General features: G+C 35.8%; 1 protein-coding gene across 1 annotated transcript in view; it reads right to left on the reverse strand.

Moving 5' to 3' along the window:
• Positions 1–236: 236 nt before the first annotated feature.
• Positions 237–24018, reverse strand: part of TBC1D12 (TBC1 domain family member 12) — a 99085-nt gene continuing 75303 nt past the window's right edge. The window contains exons 5-13 of the mRNA XM_080823294.1: positions 23049–23166; positions 21719–21825; positions 14723–14803; positions 12101–12189; positions 11143–11214; positions 6624–6752; positions 6248–6357; positions 3175–3433; positions 237–2104 (exon numbers count right to left, since the gene is read on the reverse strand). Of these exons, the coding sequence (XP_080679420.1) occupies positions 2036–2104; positions 3175–3433; positions 6248–6357; positions 6624–6752; positions 11143–11214; positions 12101–12189; positions 14723–14803; positions 21719–21825; positions 23049–23166 (1034 nt within the window). The 3' untranslated portion in view covers positions 237–2035. The remainder of the gene's footprint in view (positions 2105–3174; positions 3434–6247; positions 6358–6623; positions 6753–11142; positions 11215–12100; positions 12190–14722; positions 14804–21718; positions 21826–23048; positions 23167–24018) is intronic.

Here is a 24018-nt window from a genome sequence, read left to right on the forward strand (position 1 = left end):
AAAAATCCCATCATACTCTGACCATGTTGAATAACCCTATACTGCCTGTATAGGAGATTCAAAGGAAGATACAGGATAATATTTGAGCTGCCAGTACTGTGAGTCTCAAGAGGCTGAAGGACTAGAATATCCCTTGGAAGAGAAATTTGGGGGGAAAAATTATTCCTTTTTTTTCTCCAAATGTGGTTAAATAAACCAGTTATCCCCGAAGTAATGAAGACTCATTTCAAGTAATTACTCTGCTTACAAGTTTTATTTACACAGTAATTATTAATAGTGGTTTTTAGTGAATTCCTTGTATTTACACTTTATATACACATTTATACTTGAAAGGTAAAGAAACTGTACAATAATAAAAATGAGAAAAAAGAAATACAGTAATTTAGGTCAAACTCAGGAAACAAATACACACAAGTAAGATTAAATTTAGGCAGGTAGTATAACTTCAACGAGATTACTGCCAGGGGTTACATTCCCTCTTATATCAGGGCCACCAATATTGAGGAAGTAGTTACCAGAGTTAAAAACGTCATTCTAAAACCTATTACGACCCTGGGTACTCCCTCAATATGTATTACAATACCAGTTTCCACTAAGTAAGCTCCTAAGATAGGAGTTAACTTCTGAGGGTTCCACTAGTGGTCCCTAGGCTAGAATGACCCATGGGGTAAAAATATATGGACACCATCTGGTCCCATACTCCTACTAAAGAGGCAGTCACTGAACTAACAAGTTTTTCAGGCTTGTTAGTTTGAAGACTATATACCACTAACAGAAATAGTATGCTCAAGTGTTGTTTTAAACAAAACTGCAAACATAAAAGCACACTGTACATCTAATTATTAACCAAAGAGCATGTTATACAGATATCACTTATAATACTCAAGTGATTTATTTTAGGTTTAAGGATTAAATGTATTATAATAAAATTCATATTGATTTACCAATAATTAATTTCTTTATCCACTATACCATCAAAGTTAGACTCATTAGAAAAAAGTTAATTTTATCTTTTTCTTTTACTCTTATTTCCATTGATTAGAAAATTATGCACAGTGTTTTACAAGTCATAGACTTGGCTACATATTAAGATTTCAAATTTAAAACTGGAATTAAATTTTGTTTCTACAGACAGTGAAGGAATTTTAACTAAAAAGTTTAAAGTCTTGCCAAGTAGCATGCTATTTCAGAACTCTCAGAATTTGTATGTTTTAACTCTTATCAGTGAAAAATCTCATTTATATTCATGGACTTACTTCCAAAATCAAGTCTTCAGTCCACTAAAGTGCAAAGAACTTTCCTTCTACCAGTTAGCTTCCTTAAATTACTAGATGAATAACTTCGTAGACTAAACAGAAAGGCTAAAATTCTTTGAGTAATGGGTATTCCTTAAGAAACAATTTTCCTTCAAAAACAAACAAACATGATACTGTGGAAAAACACCTAAACAAATGTGAAACAAGCTCCCATCAGTATTTCCAGTTCCCAGAAAACCCCAATTTGTCCCAACCTGTGAATGAAGACAACAATTTCAGTGACTTAAATAATCTACAAAGTTGCTTTCTCTTGTTCCCTAATATCTTCAAAAGGTTGGAACTGGAGATAATATTAATATTCAGGTGTTTATTTCAAATAGTATTTTGGAAGTTAAAGTAGTATTTAACAATCCTGCTCTGACCTCCAAAGTGCTTTTATGGTAACTGTTAAAAAAGAAAAGATGTAAAAATTTGAATAATCTCCAAAGCTGTTAAAAAAGTTTATTGCATTAAACTTCACTCCAAATTATGGAGTATGAACTAGCCATTTAAACTCTTCCCTTTGTAAAATGGCTCTCCCTACAAAATACTTTTTTATTAATACTGTCAATTGGTTACTCATTTCATTTACGTCAGCCATGGAATTCAAAATCAGCAGTTTCCCATGTCTTGATTCTTTTAGATTTCTCCAACATTTTCTTCCACGCTTTTTACATAGGAAACGAAAAACTTTTATCAAAACATTATTTATGTTTCAATTAGTCTGTTAATTTTGAAGATTAGCTTTTCAGAGCAGGACTATTATTCTTGTCTCCTTCTTTAATATCCTTCATTACAGATGCAAAGACCTGGAAATTATATAAAGGAAAGATTAATCCTCAAAATTAACTACCACACAGATTAAAGAGGTTTAAGAAACTATAGTTTATTAACATGAAAAAGCTTTAGTGTATTTAACTCTGCCCCCTGGAAGACTGCTGTTCTCAAATCCTCTTGTTCTTTTCAACCCAATTTTATGGTATACAATTAGATTCCAGTTCTCATCACCTGCCAAATATTCTGAAATTACTACTTGGTAACAGAACATTTTCTGGATGCGTATTTTCTGACACTTCATTTTAGTAAGCAATAAAACTGAGCTTATGATGCCTACTGTCTATCATTCAAGGAGCAAGTGATAATGCTTTTATGGCACTTAACTTAGACTGCCAATGTTTGCTTCCCTAATAGGACTAGGCATCTAAAGAGCCAAGATCATACATTATATTCTTTCTGTTGCAAATCTTTAGCACAAGGTAGGTTTTTTTGTTTTTGTTTTTTTAAGTAGGCTCCACGACACAGAACCTGAACTCATGACCCTGAGATCGAAATCTGAGCTGAGACCAAGAGTTACACATCTAACCAACTGAGCCACCCAGCAGGTGTCTGATATAATTGTTGTCTATTTGAAATACCGAAGTAAAAAATAAAATACCAAAGTTATTGGAGTTACATAAAAATAAAACCATAGCTTTGGATAGGTGAAAGAGGAGAAATCGACTTTAAATTCTTGCCTTTTCAAAGTCAAAAATTATTTTTTTGTTTTTTAATTAGGCACTAACATTTGAGAAATAAGGTATTTTGTGGTTTTGGTTTTTTTTTTTAAGATTTTACTTATTTATTTGAGAGAGATAGAGAGAGAGAGAGATCACACATAGGCAAGAGCAGCAGGCAGAGATAGAGGGGGAAGCAGGCTCCCTGCTGAGCAAAGAGCCTGACACGGGGCTCGATCCCAGGACCCTGAGATCATGACCTCATCTGAAGGCAGAGGCTTATTAACCCACTGAGCCACCCAGGCGCCCCTGAGAAATAAGTTTTTTATAAGTCAACTGGTTGTTTTAACACATACATTAGAAGAAGTAGGAAAAGGTCACTCTACCTGAGTCCATTTTTTGGTGCTATTTTGCATCTGAATGGCTGCAATACAGCTGAAGAGCTTTTCTGATGTGATATCTTCTGGCAATTTAGTTAGAAACTGTGCTATATGAATAAAGTCCATTTGTAGGAGAATATCTTCATATAATCGGAGGATTCCTAATCCAGTCCTAAATAAAAATTCCTCCCCATCTCTGCAAAATACATCCCAGACTCGACAGGCCAGATCAAGTGGTAGTGATTTGCTATAGAGTGTGAAGATCCTAAAATCAGGGAAAAAATAGTCATTGAAGTTCTTCATTTATTCATTCACTCATTAATCATCTCTATATAAAAAAGAACAGTGTTTAATTAGGGATAAAAAGATAAGTAAGATACTACTCCTTCCTTCAAAGAATTTGAACAGTGGAAAAGTAAGTAAAAGTAACTTACCACCTTCCACAGAGACATGGCCTAACAGAAATTAAGAGTGGCAAAAACACCTAGTGGTTAAGGGGATGGGCTCTGAAACCAGAATGTTTAAGTTTGACACTAGGAATGTTACGTTGAGCAAGATATCCATCCTTGCTGTGCCTCCATTTCCTCATTAGTAAATAAAGAGTGATATTATCTACCTCTCAGGATTGTTTTGAAAATTAAAGGAATAAATGTAAAGTATTCAGAATAGTGCCTGGCACATAAGAAAGGCTCAATAAAAGTTACTTATTATTGTATGAGGAATCCAAGTATCATCTTTTAGTAACCTAAATACAAAATCGTAATCAGACTTCTCTCTTTTCTCTTCCCACAAACATCTACTGGTTTTTTCTTCCCTTTATCAAACTTTACTTACTACCTCTTTTGTAGCACGTATAGCTCCAACAGAATCACTAAAATGGTTTTTCCCATCCTTTCTGACAATGTCTGATTATGTAATTTTTTTTTAAAGATTTTATTTATTTGACAGAGAGAGACAGTGAGAAAGCGAACACAATCGGGGGAGTGGGAAAGGAGAAGCAGGCTCTATGACGAGGGAGCCCAATGCGGGGCTCGATCATAGGACCCTGGGATCATGACCCAAGGCGAAGGCAGCCGCTTAACGGACTGAGCCACCCAGGCACCCTGTTCATGCAATTCTTTATCCAGTGGAGCGTCAGGGCTGTGCTCTGGTTGGGGAAATAGGGACAGTAGGTGCTAGAGAACTTCTCTTGAAGCTGCCTTGGCAAAGCACACTTTTTTTTTCTCTTTTTTAAAAACTAATCTCTACACCCAATGTGGGGTTCAAACTTATAACCCTGAGATCAAGAGTTGCATACCCCACCTTTGGGAGCCAGGAGCTCCCAAAGTACACATTTTTCTTTACAAAGATTGTGCTTATCCGAGGTAGTGCTGATGAAACTTGAGGAAGGAACTAAGTTTTACTACTTACTTAGGTAGTAAGTTCAACAGAGGCAGTGAAACAAAATCCATGTCTCTTTCTTAAATAACACATATTTAATTGCATAATAAAAGCACACCCCTGGTAGTAGAGAGGATAGTAATTCATTGCTCAAAATGAGAGAAGGTACCAGCAGTGCCTAAGTAGTACACAGTACTCACTACTAGTTACATTCTGCTCCCTATTGCCAAATGTGATACTGGTTTGCCTTATGTTCGTTCACACTCCTCAAGAATGGCAATTCAGTATTTCTGCCCCTTCTCTACAGATTTAGTATTTGACCTTGGTCCTCTGGGTCTCCTAACATAAAACTTTTCTTCTCCCCATTATCTTGGGGCCTTCCCAGAGGAACTCTAATGTTCCCAGTAGAAATGGAAAAGAACACACTGAGGCTGCACATCTTTCTGCCTCGGGTTCTGTCCCCATCCTTTAATAAAACCACCTTTTTTGGGCATCTGGGTGGCTTACCTGGTTAAGCAACTGCCTTCAGCTCAGGTCATGATCCTGGAGTCCTGGGACTCCACATCGGGCTGCCTGCTCAGCAACGAGTGTGTTTCTCCCTCTCACCCTCTTCCGTCTCATGTTCTCTCTCTCTCTCAAATAAATAAATAAAAACTTTAAAAGAACAAACAGGGGCTCCTGGGTGGCTCAGAGGGTTAAGCCTCTGCCTTGGGCTCAGGTCATGATCTCAGGGTCCTGGGATCGAGCCCCGCATTGGGCTCTCTGCTCCACAGGAAGCCTGCTTCCCCTCCTCTTTCTGCCTGCCTGCTTGTGATCTCTCTCTCTCTCTCTCTGTCAAATAAATAAATAAATAAATCTTTAAAAAAGAAAAATAAAAAATAAAATAAAACAAAACAAAAAAACACCTCTCTAGCACCAAAAAGAAAAAAAAAAAACAAAACACCGAAAAATAACTACGTTTTTAAAAAAGCTTAAATAAAAGAAACCCCAAACAACTGGGAATGTAGCATACTTGATCAAGGCCATTAATTGTTTTTCTATAGTGAAACTTAGTCTCATTTACATGAAATCCACTGAATTTGATGACTGGGGTTTAAGGTTTGAATGTTTCACATGTGCTCTTAACAAGCTATCTTAAGATAATTACTCCATCCCTTTGGCAAAATTCACCATCCCGCCATTCTATAATCAATTGGTGACGGCTCACAAGAGTCCTCGGCAAGGAAGAACTGTAAGTGCAACGTTGAGAAACAGGCACTAGCACCTAAATAAAGCATCATTCCTCTGTCAAAAAGAAGGATAAATCCTTGAAAAAAACAAAGCCCTCAGTAAAAAAAACAAAACAAACAAAAATATAACTATCATAAGCTCTTATGTGTTAAGAATGATAAAGAAATAGCTCTCTCCTGAGCGTAGCATGCAGGCATTGAAGGAGATAATCCATGTAAAACACTCTCACTACAACCCAAGATATAGATATTATTCCCATTTTATAGATAAAAAACTAAAACACAAACTGAGGGATTCTGATTTCAGCCCAGAGTCCATGTTCTTAATCAAATGCCTCCCCACAAAAATGTTAGAGTTTCTCTATTTGTTAAGGGAGGGAGTTTTTATCTATATAATCCTGTGCATGAGATTTACTCTTGTTCCTAAAATACACAAAAAGTTATACCATTTTATTGATGTTATGACTTACCAGTCGATCAAGTATATGTCTGGTGTAAGACTGTAAGATTTGAAATGAAGAAATAGTTTGGAGAGATTTTCTTCAAAAAATACTTCAAATGTTGCAAAATATTTCAACATCTAAAGATAGAAATATCAATAAAGTTACTGAACAGTATACTTTAGAAATAGAGAAATTAAACCCTTAAAAAATTAAAAGAAAATCTTGCTTAGCACTTCTTTCCAAGTCTTTTTATCAAGCATTTGTAAAATTATAATTCAATGAAAAACTTATTTTAGATCAGATTATTTTGGTCTTCTAATTATTGTTTTTCACTCTAAAAGAGCACTCAGACTATAGAAACTGACAGTCAAAGGAAAACATGATTCCTTCCAAATGTTCATACCATGTTGTGATCCACACGAAAAAAGGCCAGCTGGCATGGCTTATTGAGGAGGTTTGCAAATGCAATGAAGGCATCTGCCTCTTCCAAATTGAGAATGAGAACTGCTGCTATGAAGGACATCCCTTGGACCTTCAAAGAAAAGAAATTCATCAAAATGTGCTTACAGTAATAATTCAATACAGTTTATCTTATTGTATTCCTTAAAAATTCCTAAAGTGATATTAAAGTAGAATTAATCAAGTTTTCTTTTTACAAATAAAAACAGTGAAAAGTCTTGAGGAAAAAGCTCAGCTACACAGATGCTTGCTTGTGAGTTATGGACAACGGTTGTACATTTTTGAGCAGATAAGTGATATGAACTGCTGCTCATTGTTTAACTAAAAAAACTTCATCAGGCACTTCTGGTACAGATTTGCATAACAGACTTACACAAAAACAACACTAACAGTATTTGCAATGAAACCGCCCGTCTCTTTTTCCCAGCCAAATGTTTTCAAGGTTTGCCTGCAATCACTATTTCTATTTTCTCAGCTCCCTTTGAAGTTTTTATTTCTTGCAGACTTCAGTTTGGATTCCCACTCCATTACTAGCCGATCTTGAAACTCCTCTTGCCAGGATAACCAATAACTTGTAAAACCCAATGGGCACTTTTCTACCCTCTTAAAATTCCCTTTGCTTCTGTGATCCAGTATTTCTTTGTTCTCCTCCTACTTCTCTGGATTCTTCTGTGTACTCTTTACAAAATCTACAGTAATTCCCTATTTGATTTTCTAGAGTATAAATTCCATGAGGATAGAGCCTGTGGCAGGCAGAATAACATACCCAGGAAGATTTCCACGTCCTAATCCCTGGAATCTGTGAAAATGTTATCTTACAAGGCAAAAGGCACTTTGCAGATGTGATTAAATGAAGGATTCTGTGATGGTAAGATTATTCTGGATGACGTGGTTGGGCCCAATGTAATCATCATGAAGGTCCTTATAAATGAAAGAGGGAACCCGGGAGGTAGGAGAGTCACAGAGAAATTTGAGGAGGCTGCACCACTGACTTTGAAGATGGGTGGGGGGTCAAGAGCCAAGGTATTAGGCAGCTTTTAGAAGCTGGAAAAGGCAAGGAAATGAATTCTTCCCTACAGCCTCCAGAAGGAAAACAGCCATGCTAAGACCTTGACTTTCAGATTTCTCATCTGCAGAGCTGCCAGGTTATAAATTTGTATTGTTTAAAGCCACTAAGTTTGTGGCAATTTGTTATGTCAACAATAGGACACTAATAAAGTACAGAGACAAAACCATGTCTGTTTGTTCATAATTATATTCTCAATATCACAAAATTTGCAGGGTGGATACAAGGGGCAAGCTATTAGCTGTCTGTAATAGATGCGTAGCAAATAGAAGGAATTAATATATTTAATTGAATCTAAGATGCTGTTTAAGAAACACTATTTTAGGGGTACCTGCGTGGCTCAGTCATTAAGTGTCTGCCTTCGGCTCAGGTCGTGATCCCGGGGTCTTGGGATTGAGCCCTGCAGGACTGAATTTCATTTTATATAGAACAGAGATGAGTAATAACAGCCTTCATTTGGTGACCTCACCTCTTCCATACCACTTTCTATCAAAGAATTCACAGCCACAGAGGGAGAGAGTCCCAAGGAGACCAAGTAAAGAAAACAGTAATACAGACTGGCACCCTTGGTTCTTTTTAAGATTTTATATTTTTATTTGACAGACAGAAATCACAAGCAGGTAGAGAGACAGGCACAGAGAGAGGGGAAGGCAGGTTCCCCGCAGAGCAGAGAGCCCGATTTGGGGCTTGATCCCAGGACCCTGGGATCATGAGCGGAGCCGAAGGCAGAGGCTTTAACCCACTGAGCCACCCAGGCGCCCCGCCCTTGGTTCTTTTAAACATAACTGGAATATGAACCATTACCAATTTTTTTTAAGATATACTGAATAGATTCCAGAAGTAAAACTTTTGTGTGATTTATTGATAGATTCAGTATGTGTTATTCTTTAATATAATTAATATAATTAAACCCTATTTGTCAAATCACATCATGAAATATATATTCCAAAATAGTTTGTATTATTATCTTATCTCATCTTATAAAATAAATCTGATTTGGCTGACTGGTTTGCCACTAAGGTTTGGCATTATTAGGTTACACTGTGGTCATTTTACATAAATTCAAAGAGCTAATCTGCATCATTTGTAAAATATTAATGTGGGCCTTGTTCATATATTTTTCTTTAAATTGAAGTACACTTGGGGACGCCTGGGTGGCTCAGTTGGTTAGGCAGCTGCCTTCAGCTCAGGTCATGATCCCAGTGTCCTGGAATGGAGTCCCACATCGGGCTCCTTGCTTGGCAGGGAGCCTGCTTCTCCCTCTGCCTCTGCCTGCCACTCTGTCTGCTTGTGCTCACTCTCACTCCTCTCTCTCTCTCTCTGACAAATAAATAAATAAATAAATTGAAGTACACTTGACATCTATTAGTTTCAGGTATACAATCCAGTTATTTGACCACTGTATATCTCATTTTTGTCTTGAAATTGATGATATATATAAAATCATTATATTGTTAAAATTCTATTGGTTACACTTTTTAAAAACGTTATGAGTTTTATTTTAAAATATTTAGCAAGTGCTAAAAATCAAATCCATTACAAACTCATGATGAAAAAAATTTAGATGTCAACTTAAAAATGTGAAAATTACAGGGGCATGTGGCTGGCTCAACTGGTGTGACTCTTGATCTCAGGGTTGTAATTCTGAGCCCCATGTTGGGTAATTTTAAGTAATTTTAAGATTACTTAAAAAATAAAATCTCTCCCTCCCCCAAAGATTTTTATTCATTTATCAGAGAGAGAGAGAGAGAGAACCAGCAGGGGAAGTAGCAGGCAGAAGGAGAAGCAGGCCCCCTGCTGGACAAGGAGCCCAATGCAGGATTTGATCCCAGGACCCTGGGATCATGACCTTTGTACACACAACAAACAAATCATGTTATATTAAAAGGTAATAAGTGCTACAGGACAAATATGGCATAGTAAAGCGGGGAAATGCCAAGTCTGGGAATATGGTAGGTTTTTTTTGTTTTGTTTTGTTTTGTTTTATGGTAGGTTTTATATTAAAGAAGATGGTCCAAGTAGTCCTTATGGAGAAAGAAATTTGAATGAAAGGTCTAAACTCCCTTACTCATGTATTACGTCACAGAATAGTCAAAACATTATTGAATTGTTCAAAACATTATTGAATGTTCACTAATGTGAACATTAGTTCACATTTTTTAAAGATTTTATTTTGGGGATGCCTGAGTGGCTCAGTTAAGTGTCTGCCTTTGGCTCAGGTCATGATCCCAGGGTCCTGGGATTGAGTCCCACTTGGGGCTCCCTGCTCAGTGGGAGCCTCTCCCCCTGTTCCTCCCCTCTGCTTGCACGCTCTCTCTCCAATAAATAAATAAAATCTTTTTTTTTTTTTTAAGATTTTATTTATTTATTTATTTGACAGAGATCACAGGTAGGCAGAAAGGCAGGCAGAGAGAGAGGGAAGTAGGCTCCCTGCTGAGCAGAGAGCCCGATGTGGGGCTAAATAAATAAAATCTTAAAAAAAAAAAAAAGACAAAGGTAAGATGAGGTTTCATGACTTTCAGTTAAACACGGCAAACTGAACACTTTTTTTTTTTTTTAAGATTTTATTTATTTATTTGAGAGAGAGAATGAGAGGGGAGAGGTTCAGAGGGAGACACAGACTCCCCGCTGAGCAGGGAGCCCGACATGGGACTCAATCCCGGGACTCCAGGATCATGACCTGAGCCAAAGGCAGTCGACTAACCAACTGAGCCACCCAGGTGCCCCTGAGCATTCACATTATTCTGTGTTCCCTCCCAAGTCCAACTAAAATTACATTAAAGAAAAAAATCAATATGAGCCTAGGAAGACAAAGAGAATGGAAAAATAATATAAACAGTAAATAAAAACGTCACTAGCATTCCAGAAGTTGTAACTAAATGGAGAATGTTGAATCCAAGATATCTGCAGAGAAGAAAGCCAATAAGCAGCAAACCAATTCTGCCACAAATCTGCAAGGCTCAGAAACTGGAGTTACAGGCCCCTCTGAAATTGGAGGAGTAAGGCTAAAACTAGGATTGGCTGAAAATTTATACAAGGAGCAAATCCCTTCCTCTATTCTATAGGGACAGGTGCCTATCTTTCCCTCAACCCAACATAATCTAAGAGGTTTATCTCCAGAGGCACAGACACAGGGAGGAGGGAATAGGCACCACACCAACAACAGCGGCAATTAATAAAGGCTTACAAATTGAATAATAAAACCACCAGTAGCTCTCCCAGAAATCTAGCAGGCAGTCTCACAAGTGCCTGGGAAGAGTTCTCTCTGGTTGGTTGATAGCCCCAAGAAAAATAAGACAGAGAGATATAGACATTTGGGAGCTAGTATAATATAAGATACTTTGATAAGATAGATAAAATGTTTATATTCAAAAACCAGATTGAAACAAATACTTACATAACCAACATCAGGTCTATAACACGTATATGCCCCTAAGATACTATGTAAGACATCATGATATGGGCCACCCTTAGGAGAGAAAAATGAAATGTCAAATACACAAATAACTGTCTATATGTTAATTCCCAAATAAGTAATTTTTAAATAAACTCCAGCATTTCCTAAATGAGTTGTTTTAGTTAGTATATTGTGTCACTGTCAGAAATACTCTAAATATGCTCTGCAATGTTTTCTCTAAAGAATTAATAAAAATATTTAATCCTGAACCAAAGAAAAGTCAAATGAACTCACTTGATGGATGCAAGTTATACAGTCTTTGTACTATTTTAAAGATTTCTAGATTTGGTACAATAAGATTATGATGAAAACAGACTGTTTCACTTCATATAATTTTGCAAAAGGAAACCATCAAGCTACACCAAATTAAGTTTATTAATAATTTTAATCTTAACGGTAAAAATTTTTATTTCATTGTATCAATCTAGAGAAATTCCATGTGAGAAATAAAAAGTACATACAAAATATAATAATCATTTCTCATAAAGTATAAGCAACTCATGACTGCCTATGCACAAAATCATTTTTATGAACCATTTTTCCTATTTCAACAGTAATCCTAGAAAACTAAGATTTGGGAAAATGTTCTTTATATTTTAACAACTGACTAAGCAAAAATGTTAAAATTCAAATAGCTTTCAGAGTAAAAAATAAAACAAAGAAATTCACCATAATGAATAAAAGTATTATGGGCTATGCTAACTACAATGCATTCAGTCAATGGGTCAAAATAACAGAAATTCCTTCAGAATTTTCCTAATAGTTCCACACTTTCATATAAAGGTCTCTAATTTTTATAGTTTTGCCTTTTAAAAAATAATAGCTATGCATTTGAGAATTTGTTGCCTTGGATCACAAAAAAATTTAAAAGTAGTTACAACTTGTTAGAAACCCTCACCTTCTGAAAGATGTAAAGGGATGGAAATGTACGGGATATGTCCAACTTAATTAATTCCAGACTGGCCTCCCGATCAGCAACAGATACACCTGCATTTGTCAGGTAGATAAAATTAAAATGATTACTTGGCTATACCCAGTTCAATCTTGTACACACAGAATGATCACATAGCATCGATATGTTACTTAAGGAAAGTTAAAAGATGAATAATCCAGAAATTCAAAGAAACGCCACACAGCTTTTGCTGGAACTTAAGAGCTTCTTACATGAAGAGAGTATTTATGTATTTATCAGAAAAGTATATGAAAGGTTTCTACTTCCAGTTTTTATACAAGGTAAGAGCAGATTAGCACTCCCACAATAACAACTGGAAAAAACAAGTAAGTTTCAAATAGCACAAGGTTTTTAAGAATGCTGTGGACATAGAGAGAGAGGTCCAGATGATTTAAATCCCAAAAAGAGAAGAGCCATTTTTCTTCCTGGAGGCATGTGCCAAATCTGGGCCATGACTTTGGGACTGAGCCTGCCATAGACAAAGGTACCCTTGCTTGAGAAAATAGAAACCAGAAGATATTTCCATGGCCAAATAAGACTGATGTGATAGAATCTGGAAGAGACTGAATGTATAACTGGTTTACCCCTACGGGACTTCTGTGTAGTGTTAGTGAAGTGCAGAAGGCTGGGCTAGAAAGGCAGAAGGAAATCACCCCAAATTACAAAGCCTTTGGGAGAGCATCTCAGGAGAGGGAGAAGCCTATAACAAAAATACGACAGTTTTTCCTACCAAGATGTGTGAAACCCACGATGAACTAAGCTTACCTAAAGCTGAAACCCTGGCCTAATCTAGCTCAGTTACTGATTGAACTGAGGCGATAATCCAACTGCCTGACAGAAAACAGCATGCTTCCTCTGCAGGGCAAACATCAACTTCAGTTTATCTACTCTTCTTCTATAGAATGATTGACATATAATAAAACATTTTAAGATATGCAAAGAAGCAGGAAAATGTGACTTACAATGAAGAGGAAAACAAACCCACAGAAGCAGGCTTGAAGATGATCCAGTATTAGAACTAAATAAGAATATTAACTATTAAATGTTAAAGAAAATAGAGGGCAAAAATGGGAGGAGATGTATGGAATGGAAAGGTGAATTTCCACAGAGAAACAGAATCTACAAAAAATACCAGGTTGACATTCTAAATTACAAAACAGAATATCTGAAATTAAAGACTCATTGGACAGATCTAATAGAATGAATATTGGAAAAAAGAAGATTGGTGAAATTGATTACAGGTTAATAAAAATCATCTAAACTGAGGCACAGAAAGGAAAAAATATGTTTTTTAAGTGAAAGACTTGACAGACACTGATAAATAGTCTAACACACGTGTCTAAAAAAGGGGGAATTGAGGCAGAAGTAATAGTTGAAAAAACAATGGCCAGGAAAGTTAAATGACAATTGCAAATTATAAACACACAGGTAATAAGAAATCAGTAAATCAGATAGAATACTGTTTCTAATTGGAATAATTCTTCATTACACGAATTAATTTCTACTAAAGTACAACTTTTACCACTTAATCATGATCAAAATGTCTCAAAAGTAAATAATTATTTTAATTCTTATACTTTCAAAACTTCATAAAATGAATTCAAAAAGAATTATGAAACAGCTAAGGCCTTCCCAGTGTATAGCTTCTCACATCTTCACCTTCCTTACACTTTTAGTTTCCCGAAAATAGCTGACAGAACTAACAGGTCTCAGGATGACACTTACATGAACCTTTTCAAAATCAAATCTTCTCTCTAACCTTATTTGGTCAATTTTCCCTAACCTACTGTTCACTCTTCTAAAAATAGTAGAGTATTCAAGGAATTTAATAAAGTTGTATACATACTCATAGAAAACCACTCTGCAACACATATCACTTCTCTATTCTAAATCATGTTCATTTTTAGAGTTTTACTTACTGGGAGGAGAAGAATGTTTGCTATCTATGAAGTAGAGCAAATACAGAAAGAAAAGTGACTGGCAGACAAATAGCTCTCCATTATTCAAGGACAAGAGGTGACTGAGTATATTTACCTATATTTAATAAATGATAACAGGAAAAAAGTATTCCTATCTTATTCAAAATGATTAGGGAAAAAACTGAATGGAGGGAAAGATGAGGTCTACGAGTTAATTAAATGAACAAAGGCTAAGAACGATAAGAATTATAAATAATGTTTTAGGGAGTGAGTGAAAGCAGTGAGTGAGGATATAGGTCATAAGTGAGGAGTGAAGACCATCTATCTTTAAGTTAAAAGTAGGCTTAAAAATACTTCAGTTTTTAAGTTATTAGTCTTACTGTTGTGAAAAAATCCTGGGTTCCGAGGTCCAAAAACACAGGTTTACATCACAGCTTCACTGCTTACAAGTTAATTACTTTGAGCCTCAGTCTCCTCTTATATCATTCAGGATAATACCACCTACTTAAAGGGCTACTAACATTAAAGGAAACAATGTTGTAAAGCAATTGCTACAGTTCCTGACACATGGTAAAAATCACACCAGTATCTTCACTGACTGGGTTTTCACCCAGAAATTTGTACTAAAAAAAAAAAAAAAAAATCACACCTTCTGCATCATTCTCTGAACTTGTTTCACTGAAGCTTTTCCACCGTTCTTTTGCTCTTGAGAGGAAGATTTCATAAAGTTCTAGAGAAAACAAAATAAAAATTAATAAATAGTAGGAAAAATACATTCATATATTTTAACTTTTTTTTTTAAAGAATTTATTTATTTATTTGACAGACAGAGATCACAAGTAGGCAGAGAGGCAGGCACAGAGAGGAAGGGAAGCAGGCTCCCTGCTGAGCAGAGAGCCTGATGCGGGGCTCCGTCCCAGGACCCTGGGATCATGACCTGAGCCGAAGGCAGAGGCTTTAACCCACTGAGCCACCCAGCCGCCCCGATCATATATTTTAACTTTTACCCTTTTTTTCCTGGCCATGGAAAAGGTTCATTTGTAAACCTGGGGCCACACATGGAATAAGGCAGCTTTGAGAGTTAAGTGCCATGAGAAATATATATATATGGAACCATGGGATCACTTGGAGAGTTTTCTAACCCAGGTAGGGGATAAAGGAAGGCTTCTCAGAGGAAGTGATGACTGAGTTGTCCCATAAGGAATAAATATGGGTCTTATAAAAGAACAAGGTGGAAGAAGGCATTCTAAGAATTCTTGTCATGGGCAAAGTCACAAAGAGAAAAGAGATCATGACTTATTTGCATGAATTACAAGTGATTTCAGGACGCTTAGATTATAAGGGGTAAGGGAGTAAGTGCAGATAAGGTTGGATGACAGAGGCAAGCACTAGTTGGTCACGGGACCTGAAAGGCATGCTAAGGGGATTAGAGTTTATCTACAACTACAAGGGTATATAGCACACACTCTGATCTGTGTTCCTTAAGCCAGCAGTAGTGTTGTGGGTAGGTTGAAGCTGACATTTTGCTGAAGCGAAGTTAGAGTTTTGTGGTAATAGCCCAAGCAAAAGATGATGAGGCTTAAACTTGAGCAGTGATAGTGCAGTTGGAGAGAAGAAATGAACACAAGAGATATTCAGAAAGCAGAAAAAGCAAAACTTGCTGAAAGAGAGGGGGAAAAGGCAGACTCATTAGGACTTCCAGGCTTCTGGCTACAGTAGCTGGGTACATAATAATGCCACTGAGAGAATGAACACAGAAGAAGCAAATTTGTGATTTGTGGGAAGGAGGAAGGTGTTAAGTTCCATTTTGGACAAACCGGATCTGAAGGCAGTGCATGCATACTGGAGAAAGAGTTTGGGATCCATCAGTATACAGTTGATGATTAAAACCATTCATAAGTGTGTTCAGGGAGATTACTAGGGCAAGAAGAAATGAGAAATATGGATTGCCAGGAAAGACAAATATTTAAAGGGTAGACACGGGAAGACGCACATCAGAAGAATAAGAACTGCACGAAGAGGGGCACCTGGGTGACTCAGTGGGTTAAGTCTCTGCCTTCAGCTCAGGTCATGATCACCGGCATTGGGCTCTCTGCTCAGCAGGGAGCCTACTTCCCACTCTCTCTGCCTGCCTCTCTACCTATTGGTTATCTCTCTCTCTGTCAAATAAATACATAAAATCTTTTTAAAAATGCATGAAGAAATAAAAGAGAACCAGTTGTCCTAGAAACCAAAGGAAAAGAGCATTTCACTAACTACACATAGGACAGGGAGTTGCTGTTTGACACTGGACAAGCTACTTAACTCATTCATAAGTGGAGCTAGTACTAATACTTACAGCCTAGGGCTTTAAATATTAAATGAGATAATATATGTAAAATCTTGGAAGCACTTAGATGTAAGCCACAAAGAAGGAAGTGATCAACTATCCAGTATCATATAGCAAGACAAAATCTGAAATATGCCCATTGGAATTTGTGCCATGGAGGTGATGGGTGACCTTGATGGGAGCAACATCTGAGGGTAAAGGGGGCAGAAGCCCAAATGCAGAGATGTGAAGAATCTAGAGAATATACCTTCTAACTAACAGATTGGATATATGGATATAATTCTGATTTAACTTTTACCCTTAAAAATGGAGAAAAATCCTATTACAGCTCAGGTCTTCCTTTATATAGCAGGCATCAAAAATGTGGCAAATCAAAGAACTTGATTCTACCAAAACTATTTATTACCACAACTGGAAAGATAGCAAAAAAATATTGCACAGTGGTCATCCAAATAGCTACAATAGAGAATGTACGTATGAGGCAGGAAGAGATGCTTTTTACTCCTTTAGGAGTATCATCATGGAGTAAGAGAAAAATGATTTTTTGAAGTCAGTAAGATCTAGATTCAAATACCAGATTTTCAGTATTTGGGACTTTAAGAAAGTTACATGGTTACTCTGGAATTTGGTTTTCTTCATTTGTAAAGTGGAGAAAAATAATACCTATTCATGGGAATACTGATGATTAAACAAGATAATTTTCATAAAGCTCCTGACAACTTACATACCCTCAATAAATGCTAGTGCTTGTTTTCCTGGATAAAAAATGGAGAAATTGGTTTCTCCATTAGGACACTCCTTTCTAAAGCTTAAAGCTACCTAACCTTCAGATTTGGTCGGAGGGCCTGCATTCAAATATCTTTACTCATATTCTTCCATTTTAAGTGCCCAGTCACTGTGAGACTACCACTTTATGCACCCACACGCATGATCTTGATACAACTTCAAGAACAAAAGAAACAATGTTTTTCCCTCAATCCTCAGATTTTAATGGTCTTTACTTTCTAACCATTACTGATATTCTAAATTACACAAGAACAGAACATTTCAATGACAGATGAACAGCAAAAAACATTTCTTACAAAACACCAACATTTATATATTGCCCAAAATGCCAAGAGTGTTTTTGCTTTCATTAATCTTTTTTAAAAAGTTTGTTTAAAGGCAGTACAGTATGGTTTTTAAAAAACTCAAATAGTATAAAGCAGTATAGAATGAAAAGTAAATTTCCTTCCCTCAAATGTAACTATGCTTACCAGAAATCTAAAGATGAAAATATGAAGGTACAAGTATATACAGATATATCTTCCTCTTAAAAAAAAAAAGGTGTGGCAGCATTTATAGCACCAACCTGCATCTTGCTTTATTATATTAAAGCTACCCCTTATTAGGAGAATAAATCTGCTTTAGTTTTCTTTTTTTAAAACAACTGCACAGTATTCCAATGTATGACTGTACCATAATAAGTATTCTTATATTGCCAAGAATCAGATCTTTATAAAAAAGCTGACTAGATATATTTCAAGCAGCTCTTGCTATGTTGAGCTCTTCTCCCTTCTGTTCATTTTTCATTACTACTAATCATTTAGAAAGAACATTTTTTAAAAGTCAAAATTTCTATTATTTGAATCCATCAATAACTTGATAAAAGAGATAGATATAATCTTGTAATTTAGATATGCAGTATTTTTTTTGCAGTTATCAGGTACCAAACTGAAGTTCACAATTTCTGATTTCAAACTGACTCCAAGCCACATCCAGTCTCACTATTCTACTCAAATTTTAAAGCTGTCCTGGAAGAAGAAAGGCTCTCCGAATAAATCCTCACCTGTGGGAGCCACGGAATTGATCTACTAATAAAAATATGGTAATGCATTTTAAACATCAAAGGACATCTCTCCAGGGAAGATTTACAGTGCTTATCTACAATACGAAGACTTGCATCTCAGTTCAATTCCATACTTGACTCCACATGCCTCATTTATGTTATTCTGAATCTACAAATGTAGAATATGAAGCAGACTTAAACATGTATCTTGGACTTGAATTGGGAACTCTTTGAGATCAGTGTAAGTTTCACTTTCTCATTTTCTGACAATGATAACACTGTACATACTCTAAGCAAATTTCACTTTCGCTGTAATTTCATATTCATTACCACAAATAACTGTTAAAGCAATCCTTTCAGATAGCTAAGACTCTAACTCCATTTACAGATGAAGAAAACTAATTCTCTTAGATGTTAAGTAATTTGCCCAAGGTCACAAATCTAATGTATAGTGGAACCAAGATTTGAACCACTTATGACTGACTTTAGAACCTTATTCCTGGACGCCTGGGTGGCTTAGTTGGTTGAGCGACTGCCTTCAGCTCAGGTCTGGATCCTGGAGTTCTGGGATGGAGCCCCACATCGGACTCTCTGCTCAGCAGGGGTTCTGCTTCTCCCTCTGTCCTTCCCCCTCATGCTCTCTCTCTCTTTCTCTCTCTCAAATAAATTAAAAACAAAAAAAAAGACTTAAAAAAAAAAAACCTTATTCTTATCCTCTATTCTACTTATTCTAATCCCATTATTCTATTCTTACTTTACTAACTCTCATTCTACTATTCTCTAAGGGTTATAAATTTCATGATTAAAATCAATAAGTAAAAGTCAAACTGTTAAGAGTCATTAAAAGGAAACAAAGTTATCAAAAGTAAGTTTACTTCAGGGTACCTGGTACACTCAGTTGAGTGTCAGACTCCTGAATTTGGCTCAGGTCATGATCTCACTCAGGGTTACGAGATCAAGCCGTCCGTGTATGGAGTTCCATACTCAGTGCGGAGTCTGTGAGAGTCTCTGCCTCCTCCTCTCCCCTCCTCCCTATTCTCTCTCTCTCTCTCAAAAATAAATAAAATCTTATTTTAAAAAAAGTAGATTTACTTCAATTGAAATTTAGCTTCCTTCCTACCACTAATAAAAAAGAATGATCAACTAGTCCATTCCTGAATAGAGAACTGTTCAGTAGAGAAAATATAAAATTACTTTCAAAGTAAATGACCTAGTTATGTTACCAACTTTATAAATTTTGAGCTTGAAAAACAACTTCATGATTGCATTATCATAAAAGGTTAATACCAACTTAACCAGCATTTTAATGCAGAAGGTATTAGGACACTTAACATTCTACCGCCAAAGTTCTCAACAAAACTACAAACCAAATTTCAAATAGCCATCAATACTTTATCACCTCATCTGTATATAAAACCAATTCTTAAGACTTAAAACAATTACCATATGTTCAACAATCCTTAATGTCAAGGGTTTTATCTGAGAGTTCTGATTGTAATGTAAAAATATTTCCTTTTAATTAGTTTCAAGCACAGAGGGCAAAACAAAACTTTATTTGGAGGAAATGGTTAGGTTAGGTAGACTTGAATCTTTTCTAAGCTAAATTAAAAACTCTTTAATTCTTCCTTCCTTCATTTTTTTATAAAGTAAACTCCTACCCCCAACATGGGGCTTGAACTTATAACCCCAAGATCAAAGATCAAGAGGTGCATGTTCTATTGACTGAGCCAGGCAGGTACCCCACTTAATTCCTCCTTTAAATTATATTTTTAAAATTAAAAAAAAGTCTGCTTAAGGTAACATGTTTGTTATGGGATACTTGTGAAAATCAATGTTAAAAATCATTGATAGGAGTGCCTGGGTAGCTCAGTCAGTTAAACGTCTGACTACTGATTTTGGCTCAGGTCATCATCTCAGGATCCTGAGACTGAACCCAGCATCAGGCTCCCTACTCAGCAGGGAGTCTACCTATCTTCCTCTCCCTCTGCCTCTGCTCCTCCCTCTGCTCATGCTCTCTCACTATCTCTCTCTCTTAAGTAAATCTTTTTGTAAAAAATCATAATCATACCATTCAAAGTTGGCATCACTTCTAAGACTAAAGATAAATATTTAGATTTGTTATAATTCTGTCCAGTTTTTTATTTCTTTTTATTTGCTACAATGGGTATCCTTGTAAAAAAGCTTTTTTACCCAATCCTGATGATTTTCTTATTCTCAGAACTAGAATAGATAGGTGAAAGATTATTTTTTGAGGCCCTTGATAAATATTTCTATATTATTATCAGTCATACCCTGTGTGGATAATTTTCATTTATTTTAATCACTTTTGAGAGGTAAAAAATAGTACCCTGATGTTCTTTTAACATATGTCATTGATTTGACTATCACCAAGAAAATGATTAAATAAATTATAGTACAGCCAAACTGGAATACAGTGCAGCTACAGTATTGCATAATGTATATTTGTATGCAGTGACTAAAAGGATGTTCAAGGCAGATTATAGTGTGAAAAAAATAAGCCATGAAATAAGCTTATGGTATACATTCTTTTTTGTGGGAAAAGAAAAAGAGAAGCCTTAAACATTATCATACTTGATGCACACTTTTTTTTAATGTGCATAAAAAAAGATCTGAAAGAACATACATTAAACTTGTATTTATAGTAGGATCAAAAGCAGGAGTCTGGGTAGAAGAGTGGGAAGAAACTTACAATTTGTTCCTTACTACTGCTTGAGTTTTAAAAAACTAGTATGTAAATAACATTTTTTAAGTAACAGCAACAATCTATTCACATAATTATACCAGAGTTCCTCCGTCTTCCTGTGGTGCCACTGTCTAGCACTGTCATTATCACTCAAACCTATTTAACATTTTTTATTAGTGACTACTTTACATTTTCCTCTATTTGATATCATCCTAATTTTAACTTTTTTTTACTGCATCAAAACTACTTTACATTTTACTTCTTCATTTAAGGTTTTAAAAAGCATAAGAAAATAAAATGGTTCTTTGAGAGTCTTTCTTACTTCTTTTTCTGTTTTTTTAAATTTGAAATTTTCAAATAAAAAAATCTGAAAGGAGTGGTTTGGGTAGAGATGTAGGAAAAGAAACTTCTAGCCTTCCACCAGTATTTATGTTTTTTTAAACAGAGGGGATACCTTTCCACCATCAGACTATTTTATTTTTCCTTTTATATACTTATACATCCACTGCTACCTAGAATCCCAGAAGTTACCTGCAGTCAAGATATTTGGATGTCAATTATACTACTGATGGTTGTCAACTAAAGGAAAACCCATAAATCTTATTTATGTAAAAACTTACTCATTAAATCATACCAGGTTTTACAGGGAGTGGGAATGAGGCATGCTCTTAAAATGACATTAAATATGGTAATGTCTTTTTAAATGGCCAATCTAATAATCTGCCTTGTAACACTGCAGATGGCTATTTGGATGGGTGGGAGTAACTGAATATAGAATACAAACCAGGAGTGATATTTAGTTCATTTCCTACAGCTAGACTCCAAACTTTCCCACGAACACTAGGGGGCAATCCCTGCCACCACAATTCTCGAACTCTTCTCGTACTACGCCTAGAATTAAAGGGGGAGAAAAAAAGGAGAGAGTTACTTTTTATACCAAAAACACTAGTTGCATGATGGTTTACCTAGTCTGTGGCCAAGTGACTGAATGATTTTTTAAGAACATGGTTAAGTATATGATGCATTCTTTCTGTGGGGTTCATGTCAGTAGGCAACAGAAACCTAAAGAATACACAGTACTCTAAAGGAGGACAACAGTAATTTAAAGGGAGCTGCCTTCTACAACTGCCACTTATCAGGTACAATGAGAGAATCAGAAATATGTGGACAATCACATAAGAAACAGGATAAAAGGAATACAAAAATCTGTTGTCAACGCAGTACCAAAAAGAAAACCACAAGGTATTTACTAAGGATAAGGAGTCTTTGAGAGGCAGTGTAGTCTACTGAAAACTGTAGGTTTTGGAGTCAGAGGCCTGAATTCAAATCTGGTTTAACTATTCATTAATTGTATAACCTTGGGCAAATTATTTAACCTTTCTGGCCTTGAGCTTCTTTATAAGATAAATGAGAGTAAAGGCTGTAAGAATCAAATGTGATTACTTATGTAAAGAGCTTAATGTGCTATCTGTCACACTGTACCAATATTCAACAAATTCCCTATGCATACCCTACACTAGGCTCTGCAGAATACATTTCCCTTCTACCTTCCAGTCAGTCTAGAGGGAAGATAAGCCATGTACAAAAATATTATCAGAAAACAAAAGGCAAAGTAAAGCAAGAACTACATTAGTCTCAAATTATATTGGGACATTACAGAAGGGAAAGATCATTTATAGCATATTTATAAGAAAACATTATAAACCATTTTAATATATAACATTCATCTTACAATGAATATGCATATTTAATGTTTTCTTTGCAAAAACCTGCTATTACATCAGTAGTGCATCTTGTGACAAAAGATATGTCAGAATTAACATGGTAATTGAGGAAATTAACATTTCATGGATCAGCTCCCATTTCAGATGGATATCTTCAAAGGATAGGTACAATTCTGACGGGCATAGAGGGTGGTCAGTAAGGGAGGTATTAGAGATTGAGGGATTTATAAAATTAAAGGCACAGAAATAATCATGAAATTTTTCAGACAATGATTAACAGTATCATTTAGACAAAGCATGAGATACATGTTGGAACTAATAAAAATGAAGAATTAGAAACACGAGATCTTTGGAGACAGACTGGAATTCAGGAAAAGTCTGCTTACTTACATTACTTCCCAATTGGGCAGTATTTCATTGATCCAAATTACCATTGCACTTGCGATATTTTCTTCCTGTTTAAATCGTTCTTTCATTATTTTTTTTCTTTTATAGGCGTCTTTAATTTCTGTTTTAAACAAGCAAAAATTATTTCAATACAAAAAAGCTAGATCATATGCCCTTCTCTTTCTACCTAAGTCTAAAAAAGAGGCATTAAAAATGACATTAGGGGGACGCCTGGGTGGCTCAGTTGGTTAAGCAGCTGCCTTCGGCTCAGGTCATGATCCCAGCGTCCTGGGATCGAGTCCCACATCGGGCTCCTTGCTCCGCAGGGAGCCTGCTTCTCCCTCTGCCACTCTGTCTGCCTGTGCTCACTCTCTCTCTCTTTCTCTGACAAATAAATAAATAAAATCTTTAAAAAAAAAAAAAAAAAATGACATTAGGGGCGTCTGGGTGGCTCAGCTGGTTAAGCAACCAACTCTTGGTTTTTGCCTAAGTCATTATCGTAGGGTCAAGAGATCAAGCCCTACATCTGGCTCTGTGCTCAGCAGGGAGTTTGCTTGAAATGTGCTCTCAATCCCTCTCCTTCTGCCCCTCCTCCTGCTCATGCTCTCTAAAATAAATAAATGAATCTTTTCAAAAATTGACATTAAATAACATTAAAAAATAATTTTGCCAATGGCACTATTATAGTTAAACCTTTCTACTATGATGTCTCACTTTACTAATTAGACTGAAATTTAAAAAACTGTAACATACACACATACACAACACTCTGAAAATCAGAAGTCACAATTCTGAAATAAGCGATGCCTCAAAAAGAAAAAAGATAAATTACATATATAATTACATAATTACACTATAATTATACATAACAGAAAATCAGAAGTCACAATTTTAAAACAAGAAATGCCTCAAAGAGATATGTACATAAAATAATTATATAGAATATGAGAAATTATAACCATATATTTTATAT

The sequence above is a fragment of the Martes martes genome (assembly GCF_963455335.1).
Source record: "Martes martes genome assembly, chromosome: 14".
Lineage (NCBI taxonomy): Eukaryota > Metazoa > Chordata > Mammalia > Carnivora > Mustelidae > Martes > Martes martes.